General features: G+C 39.7%; 1 protein-coding gene across 4 annotated transcripts; it reads right to left on the bottom strand.

The window, feature by feature from the left end:
* Nucleotides 1-375: 375 nt before the first annotated feature.
* Nucleotides 376-7,889, bottom strand: si:dkey-81h8.1 (uncharacterized protein LOC100034657 homolog). 4 transcript variants are annotated; one of them, XM_067611688.1, is made up of 9 exons: nucleotides 7,544-7,889; nucleotides 5,216-5,318; nucleotides 4,764-4,877; nucleotides 4,594-4,650; nucleotides 3,542-3,679; nucleotides 2,573-2,620; nucleotides 2,308-2,421; nucleotides 1,673-1,768; nucleotides 376-1,167 (listed from the first exon to the last, which is right to left on the bottom strand). In XM_067611688.1, the coding sequence occupies exons 2-9, from the start codon at nucleotides 5,309-5,311 to the stop codon at nucleotides 1,057-1,059; spliced, it is 774 nt and encodes a 257-aa protein (XP_067467789.1). In that variant the 5' UTR covers nucleotides 5,312-5,318; nucleotides 7,544-7,889; the 3' UTR covers nucleotides 376-1,056. The 4 variants fall into 4 exon arrangements, with proteins under 4 accessions (XP_067467789.1, XP_067467786.1, XP_067467787.1 ...); XM_067611685.1 differs by lacking the exon at nucleotides 7,544-7,889 and adding an exon at nucleotides 5,478-7,528; XM_067611686.1 differs by lacking the exon at nucleotides 7,544-7,889 and adding an exon at nucleotides 5,478-7,528 and having other exon boundaries at nucleotides 376-1,164.
* Nucleotides 7,890-9,693: the final 1,804 nt, after the last annotated feature.

Genomic DNA, 9,693 nt, shown 5'->3' with positions numbered 1-9,693 from the left:
ATGTCACAATAACTCTGATGAAATCATAATGATATACTGTAGGCTTGGAGACATGAAATTTACAAGAGAAAGCCTCATTTCAAGCACGGTGACTGGAGACCGGATTTGGCAGGGAAGGTCTAGCAAAAAAAAAGTTGTCAAGTTGCATAATGGGAAATGTAGGATCCAGTGTTTTTGGAGATTGATTCATTTTAGGGACTAAAGTCAAGTCATATCTTGGCCTCGGCTATGATTTTAAACATTCTTTTTAAGTCTGCCTCTTTTGATTCTCCCGCTTTTATGGATATGTCTTTTTTTTTTTGATCTCAAGATAACAAGTCTAAAATATTAGCAACAACAATGGATGGATAATAGACAACAGATGAGCTGCTGTAGTACTCTTTCATCAATTCATTTTGAATGGGCATTAAGACAAGTTTAGAATAGCTTACAATCAATAAAAACTTTGTTTTATAACCAAATAACAAACACAACATCTTATTTCAAGCATGTCATATTTTTAGGCAAGAAAGGTTAATGTTATCAGTAATCTACCTTCATTCTAATGAACACAACATGTACACACACTGTTAGTGAAGTGAGTATATCAGACTGTGCATACTGTAATAGTAACCAAGCTGTCTCAGCTTTGGGTAAAAGCTTATTTCTCTGACTATACTGATTTTAGTGGTAGTCAACATTACTAATAACACAGATCCATATCATAACCACAACATACTGTAGTGCAGGTCCAGCAGTGCTAGCACTGATGCTGTGTTCATGTCATGCCAGAAGTGAAAAAGCAGGATGACAACTTTTTGTTTCAACAAATGTTTACATGTTGAAGTTGTTGAGACATTCACATTAACTTTTCCATATTATTACTATTTTTCTCACCTTGGACTGCTGCCATCAGCAGATTTGTCACTCGAGTTGATACATAATTCATCAAGCTAAATGGGAGATAACGGAGTCCATATTGCAATCACCACCAGGAGTTTTTTTCCCTGTTGACATCCATATTTACACTCTGATTGACATGACATGGCACCACAGAGTGAGCAGTGCGTGTTAAGTTCAGGGTTCTGTGGTCACAGCTTCTATGGGCTCCACCTGGGGTTCAGTGGGTGGGGTGGAGATGTCCTCCATCTGCTCTGAATCTGGTTCAGTCACAACTACAGCCACCTGCTGACACACAGAGAGCAATGTAGTGTGAACAGGTTTACTCAAAATGTTGAGGACATATCAACGTATTGAACTGTTATTTAAGAGTGTGTTCACACTTGAGAGGAACCCTGCTGTGTTCGCCCTGTCAGAACACTAAAGCATTAGCTACTATCTATGTCTGTATTTGTTTATCTCACAAGAATATCTGTATTCAGATTCACAGTGAACCTGAGCAAGCCTTAAGTTACATTCTTATTACTAACATTTATGCAGGAGGTAATTATGCTGCACACAGAATATACAAAATAATATAATGTATGAAAGCTGCTTCATTAATAGGGTTTTAAAGTGGGGAATTTGATGTTTATTGCTCCTGTCTTAGTTTTGATGTTTGTATTAATTGAAATGTACAGTACAAAATGAAAATAAATCTTGTGCCCCTCTTGGCCTGTCCTAAAGGCACCCAGGATACAGTGGAACCCACTTTGAGAAGCACTGCCAAAAACAAAGACTGTGTTTGTGGTACCTGAGATACAGTCGGCTCAGCTGCAGCCGGAGAAGCCTGAACAGCTGGAGCAGGCGGGGGGCGAGACTGTGGATAGACGGGTCGCTGGCTGGAAGCCTGCAGGAGACACACACACACACACACACACACACACACACACACACACACACACACACACACACACACACACACACACAAATCTTTATTTCATAACTGTGTAGATTCAGTGAGAACCAGCAACCTTCCAAACACATGTCCACATTTTAATATATCTACATTTGTTACAGATTACAACAGATGTGGCACTATGCCACCTACCCAACTGACCTACTACTAACTAATTACTGCATTTTGATGATTTATCACCTTGTATAAGTGATGAAGATGATCTGCATGGAATTCAAACTCTCTTTCACTGCAAAGCAACGTGACATTATTTGGCAAGGTGCTGCCTTGTCCAATCATATACATGCAAGCCCACATTCCTGGTGTTGTAATGTGAAAGCCATTTTCAGCTGTTTACCCTGAGATTATTGTGATAAAGGCTTGCATAGTTGAGTTGTAAAATCCTGATTATTATAAACTGTTGTGAAGTGTTTTGGTGCGCCCTACAGTTCAAATATTACTTGATGTAACTTTAAGGTATCCAGGCTCACCGGAGTTGCACCAGCAGCTAGGACACTGAGGCCAAACAGCATGGCAGTGATACAGATCAACAGCTCCAGCACCAGGAAGATCACCAGCGTCCCCAGGATTCCATCAATCAACAGCTAGTCAGAGAAAAATCAACAGCACGCATGTTCAGAAAATAGGAATCATGTACTGTAACTTGTCTATTGTAAACTAAAAAACAAGGGGATGATTTCATGAAAAAATAGAAACTTCAATGTCAACTCAGGACAAGTTGTAACAGTCACTTACTTTACACTTTTGCTCGATCAGCCCGGTGCATTTCCTGAAACAATGTTGCTGCAGTGGACAGTAAAAACAAAGAAACATGGAGTCTGCTTTTTCACAACATGTAGTGCCAACTATGAATTCATGTGATTCTACTAAATCAAATATGCAATCATACATCAGTGATGGCTCTATATATATGCTATGCAGCCTGGTGTATGAAAATATCTACATGCATGTTTGACTTGATTACATGGAAAGGTTGAGAATATTAAAATGGGTTTCTTCTGTTCCCCTCTGTAGATCTATGGACCTTGTGCGTTTCAGCAGCAAAGGATTTTTAAACATTTTTAAACAATTTGGTCTGTGAGGGAATCACCACAAGACCATAATTGTGTACAGTCTACTTTATGCATGATTTGATTTATTGTCAAAAATGATACTCCACAACGGTTCTGGGTTTATTTTGGATCAAAATGAAGCTCTTATAGTTTTTCTTTTTTTTTTGATTCTTGGTTTTACCATGTGACAGCATATCAGGAAAAGTTTAGCTTTATTCAGAAAAACTATGACAAGGTAACATGTGCAAAAACATTTCTGTCCGGCAAACATTGTTTCAGTCTTGCACCAGGCAAGACTCATATCTTCTATATATATATATACATATATATATAAATGCATATAGAGTAAATTCCAAAAAAACTGACCTTTAGACGTTTGGCTCAAAACAGAATTTTCTGACAGCAATTTTGCATTTTGTGTAGACAAATCCATTTCACCCACTACAATATTCATGTTCATCTTGAATATATAACTCAGTGATGTACTGTAGACATGGGTCCTAATCAGACTGTAACATGACCTGCTACAGAGCCACACTGACTTTTTATAGCAGTAGCAGCTACTGATATGGCTGTTCTCTCTTACGACACATAAACCTGATGAATGTCATGTAGTGCTCTGGCCATGCTGTGTATTTTTTAAAGACAATACCACGGCATGTAGCTCCAGTCTGCGGCAGTGTTCACAGTGGTAAGAATCCTGCCGGTAGGGGAGATGTTTGGACATCAGACCCAGGGCAGCAGTGGCAAATGCAGCACTGATGAGATGCAGCACCAGGACACATTTCACCTGCAAATGATAACAGTAGTGCACATGTACAGTTAGGTATGTGACCTATTTAATCAATTCCATCTCTATGTAACAAATGTGAATTTTGTTAGTGATATTATATTTCTGTCATGAACGCTGCAGCAGATGTGTCCTATTTTTTCAGCAGCATATATGCAGTATACAGATGTACCTGTGGTGAGTGTGATGACACCTGAGCATGCTTGCTGAAGAAAACTGTGAGATTTAGTGGAAAAGCTCTAAAAAGCTAGTAAGTGGACCTTTGGGCTTAGATTATTTTGTTTTCTGTTCCCAAATGAAAAGAATGAACTTCCCTAATCAGAGCTTTACATTTTCTCTCAGACCCCTGGTTGTGTGGATGGACCACCACCTCCTTCACATTGACTCTGAACACTGAGCTCAGCGCTATTTTTATTCACTTTAATATTTCATAGAATATTTTTTTAGCTTTTAATGATTTTATTATGTCCTCTGCCCTGCTGGGAGAGCTTGAAGCCCAAGCATGCCAGTGATGACTGCCATTCTTGTAATTGTTACGCATTTGACAAATAAAGACCTTGATTCTTTAACCTTTTTTTGTAATTTCATGGGTTTCATGGGTGGAATATTCAAACAATCAGTGTGTACAACACATGCACATCTTTCTTGTCCAGGTGTGTAGGTACTCTCTGTTCCCAAGGACTCCCAACACTCTAACTAAACTCTTTCTAAATATAATAAAGAAAAATATTTAAAAGGGAGCAGTTTAGTGATGCAAGTCCTTCAAATTACTACTAAATTAACCTAGTTGATTGTCTATGTGCAACAGTGTCATTGATTAATTATCATCAACTGTATAATTAAAGAGCACTTGAGATAGTCAGGACTGTAACACAGAGCTCTGGTTTGATTAAGACTGTTGGAGACAGACTCACCCAAAACAAAGTAGGTTTCCTCCCACTGTGGACCAACACTGATCCAGACAAGGTCACCTGGTGGGTTACAATTACACTTACTTAAACACAGCATTTGGTGGAAATATAAGGAAACTTCTGATTGATCTCATTGTTAAATGAAACTTTCCATTCAGTGGCATATAACTGACCTGTATGACAACAATCAGGAAGAGGGCCACATCTCCAGTGAAGTGGACTTCATGGATCTGGAGCACAGAGGCACTCAGACAAAGAATCAAAGCTCCAATAACAATCTGGATCGCCTGACAGAGGGGAGGTAAAGAGCAATTAGAAGGGGCGATCAGCATGTTGAGTCTTACTAATGCACTCAAAATAAAACAGATAGTCAGAGACTCAGAGCCCCTAATTGGGAAAATGCAGTGGAACAGCCCTTTAAATCAGAATCTCAAGTAGAAAATCAGGGCAAGATTTCCTTTCAGCTGTCTGCTAGTATTACAACACATCATCCTGACCTCTGGAATACATGGGTGATTATAATTATAGTATGTATGTCCTGTTACTTGTATTTCATGTTACTTTGTATGGGATGCAGCCAGTCATTGATTGACAGGGTATATTGTGTGTGAATGCTTCTGCTCACCCCCAGAGTCTTGGGCTCCATCTTGAGGTGGGACTGCAGTTGGTTTGGGGAGAGATTCCCCACTGCAGTCATCGGGTCCTTGTCATTTTGAGCCATCCTGCAGCTTTAACAGAACAGTATGTAGAAAAGGAGTCAGTCAAAGAGAAAGAGTAGCCAGAGAAGAGCCAGGATGGTTATTAGGTTTGGGAAGAAATTAAGATAAATATACTGTAACATATGGACAAGAACACATATGTATGTGCATGTGGGTGATACCGTTTACCTCACAATGATGATCTGGTGATGAGAAACTAGAGTAAAGTTAATTTTGTGTATCTGAGGCATAGATAAACATGTCAGAGAGGATGGCGCTGTGGTCAGCTCCACCCTCTCGTCTAAATACGGTCACTTCTGGCTCCAAAAATCAAACATGGCAAAGGCCAAATCCAAGATGGCGATGGTCAAATCGCTACACTCGAGGCTTCAAAACAGCAATCCATGAGCCAATGAGTGATGTCACAGTGACTACATCCATATTTTTTAAAAATCTATGTGTACATGTTCATGCAGTTAGATAACCAAAAACTGCTCTACAGCGCCACTAGTGGTCAGAAAATCCACAGGGTAACTTAAAGCTGGAGTGCAGGACTTTTGTCTCCCCATTCTTGCAGTGAGAGTCATTACAAAAACACTGTTGACATGTGCTTACATCATAGGCTACATCGTAGCCTACACCGTTGCTACTGCTGCAGTTGTAAAATGGTTTATAAATTGTTTTGAGTGTCACACAACCCCTGCAAAAAGACTTGTTTCACTATCAGAATTTGATCCATTCAGTCCGATAATATTTAGAAAGTCCAGAAGAGCTGCACGCTTAAATTATTTTATCCCCATTCAAGTTAGCAGAGTGCTAACCTGAAGTTAGCTGCTCGGCTGGTGGAAGTCTGTCACACCAGACACCATATTAAAAACTCTGTTATACTGTGAAATACAGAGAGATTTATCTGGTGGTGATAGGCTTAATTAGAATCGTGTAAACTAGTTTGGCATGGGCTTGAATATAAGAAACATTCATTTATATGTAAAAGTTCCACACTGCACGTTTAAAAAGTATTAGTTCTGTAGCCTTGTCAGTTAAGTATTATAATTGATCTGGCCTTGAAATGGTTATACAACAAGCCTGTCAAACAGAAACAACAGAAATGTATTTCCATCATGTTTTCTACGTTATTATTCTCTGTTTGAGGTCTGACTGCGCCCTCTTCTTCTGCAGTGCTATAATGGCTACAGATTGGAGAATTAGTGCACGTGCTGCTTGTTTCGATGAATCAACTCCTAATATTCACATAACAGTAGTAGATGGAAACGCGCATAGAGTCGCATTTTCTTTCCCGATTTTCTGAAAATTCGGTTCAAATTTGCGATACACTTGGATGGAAACGCAGCTACTGTAATAAACTCACTGGCTGCTCCGGGCCACCAGGGGGCAACTTTAAGGCAAATTACAAAAGTGAAGTCTTTGATCATGGTGTGCTAATTTAATATTGATTAAAGTCTTTTGTACTTTTCGCTCACTAAGGAAGTGAACGGTGATAATATGCTACAGTCTCTCACATCCTACTCCTGTAATTAATCTGAGTCTATTCAAAATTAAAACATTTTGAATAGTAGTTCAATAGTACATTTTTAACAAACTGTAAAGCGTCAGCACTGATCTTAGAGTAAATATGCTGAACTAACGGGATGTGTTTTATGTATCTGTGTCCAGGCCAAAGCCTGCTGGCTGACTTTCAGCTCTGACCTGCAGCCTTGAGTCAGCAAAACCAAGGACTTCTGCTATTACATACAAGACTGCATAAATACAGTGTTGGAAAAAGAAAACCCAGGCTTCCATCATCATTGTTGACTGACATTGTATAAATATTAAAGTGCGCACTTGGAGAATATTCCAGATCTGCAGTCGACCTTTATAGACTGCAGCAGCCAAAAGCACAATGTTATAAGCATCCATTTCTAATAAGTGTACATAGAAAGATATCAGGTCAGGATGATCTCAGAGCTTCATGGTGAGTTGGAGAGGAGTCTGGTGGATCTCAGTGGGATTTGGCAGAGCGCCAGGTAGACTGAGTCAGGCCATGCCGTGCGACTCCTGGTTATTTATTTCTACATTTCCCCTCTAATGTCGTCGCTTTCCTTATAATTATGTCCATGCAAACAATTTAGATGCTAAAAGAACCCTAGCGCTTCGCCTCCTCAGCGATGTTTTCAATGACACTCCGTCCTCTCGCAGGTTACCTGTCCTGGTTCTCCTGCGGGACAAAATGCGGGGAGCAGAACAGATGATCTTACCTCAGCTGTGTCACAGCGGCTCACTGTCTCTTTCCTGTTTGTTTCTGTGAATATCTCCGGCTGATGTGCAGTCTGTCAGTGTGGTGTGGCTGCTCTGCAGGCTGCAGCAGGGTGTGTGTTCAGGAGCTGGATTTCACTGCAGCACACTGATGCGGCTGCGACTTTTTTAGACTTGCTGTCTGATGCAGTACATGCACGACTGCGGACTAGGGAGCCTACAGCAGGCTGAGCTGCGATTATGTAAGCCTGTGCATTTATATATATATAAAAAAAGTAATACAGCTCATCCTAAATCATTTATAATTTATGCTTTATTTTAAGTTTAGCATCTCAGCTGACTGTGAGGACAAACAGGGCCGACAAGAGGATTTTTGGGACCATACAGACCCCACCCCTGATCCATGTTTTATTCATTCCAGCTCTGATGAAACCAGTCTCTATGTTAAACCATAATCATGCTCTGTTACATGCTTTTAATATAATCATGTCCTCTACAGTACAGACAGACAGTATTTGGAAAGTTATGATGTATTTGTTTAACTACTTGTGTATTTCTCCAATTACTTTGGTCACTTTCTCTAAAAACTTTGGTCACTGTGTTAAAAGGGCTATATCTCCCACATAGCTCTTTCTATATTGATGTAAACCTACTCATATTAAAGCTGAGACTTAGTACTTTAATGTAGTGTCCATTGTTTAACTGTCTGGACTGTATGTTTTCAGTGATCAACTACAATTAAAATCCCCAAAGTAAGAAGGATCAATTAAAGTGGTAAAACAATAACTGCTAGCACATTTTGGATGATGTTCCTTAAATAAACTAATTATGACAAAAATGTAATTGAGTTCACATTTGTAATTGGCCTTTTGGGAGCCCTGAGTAGCCACTCACTTCTATATTCTTCTAACAGGTGAGGACAACATGCAAACTCTACACACAAAAGATCCAACACATAGTCTGATGGTCTGCATGTACCACAGTAATCAAGCTGACAAGTCACACTTTTTAATGAAGCTGTCCATATTTTCACATACTTACTGCCTAAATTATAAATCAAATGAAAGAATGGCCATCCTGGTAACGGGTCTTCAAACACATGCTCAGTAAATTAACGATGTTCTCTCAGTATGGATGTAAATATCCTCAAACACCCATAATGCATCAGTACACTGGAACTCTGGCTTGGGGGGCAGCAGATGTAAAATACTTCTATCTGTAAATGCAGGATTTAAACCGTGTACCTTTTCATTGCTGTGCTCCTGCCTCCTCTCTGTACTCAAGTGCCTGTATTTGTGGACCTGTAAAAACTGTAAAATACAAAATATAATATTAATAAGAAACTGGACTTGCTGTGCAGATGCTGTAGTGCCCTTCTGAGTCTTCATGAGTTATACCTGAAGGCAGAAAGAACATCGTTGTTGTTTGTATTATTATGTGCACCCCTGATGCTTATTACAGGCAATGAAACCGAAGATTTAAAGTCAGGATTCAATATGTAACAGATTTTGGCCACAAGTTGGAGCCAAAAGACAACCAAGATGTCTGTGGCTATACTAGTGTTTGTACAGCATGGTAAGCACTGCCTCCTGTAGCAGTCTGTAGCTAGAATGTTGAGTCCAGTAGATTCCCCACTCGTTACACTGAAAGAGACCTCACAGATACAAACAATACTGTATTTGAGGTATCAGAAGGTACTGATTGGGATCTTTTGCAGCCTCAGCATCAGTTATCCACGGTGATGTACCTCATTTTTGATTTTATGGACAGACTTACAGTGTAAGATGTTAAATGGCAAATGCACCTCTCACTTGGTCACACAGTACGGAGCTGTCACTTCTTACTCACATTCTCACAGAATATTGTTAACATTTCATCTGTTGAGCTCTCATTAATATTAGGCCTCTTGTTTAAACTAAAAGTATCTCACTGAACTCTCTCTGCAGACCCAGCGGCCAGCAGCTTTTTGTTTTGTTGTGACAGCTGTGTCAGTGTCATGCTGTGGAACAAGGAGATGTGTTCTTTTTTTTTCGCTGTTGACAACTTTCAGCAGGCTGGAGCTGGTGGGATTCTGCAGATGTAATATCACATTCCACCACACGTCACATTCCGATAAATTTTCATTAAGTTCAACGGTAGATATGAGTCACTC

This window comes from Thunnus thynnus, chromosome 15 (genome assembly GCF_963924715.1).
Source record: "Thunnus thynnus chromosome 15, fThuThy2.1, whole genome shotgun sequence".
Lineage (NCBI taxonomy): Eukaryota > Metazoa > Chordata > Actinopteri > Scombriformes > Scombridae > Thunnus > Thunnus thynnus.
The sequence above is the reverse complement of the archived record's forward strand: the minus strand, read 5'-3'. Positions and strand labels throughout refer to the sequence as shown.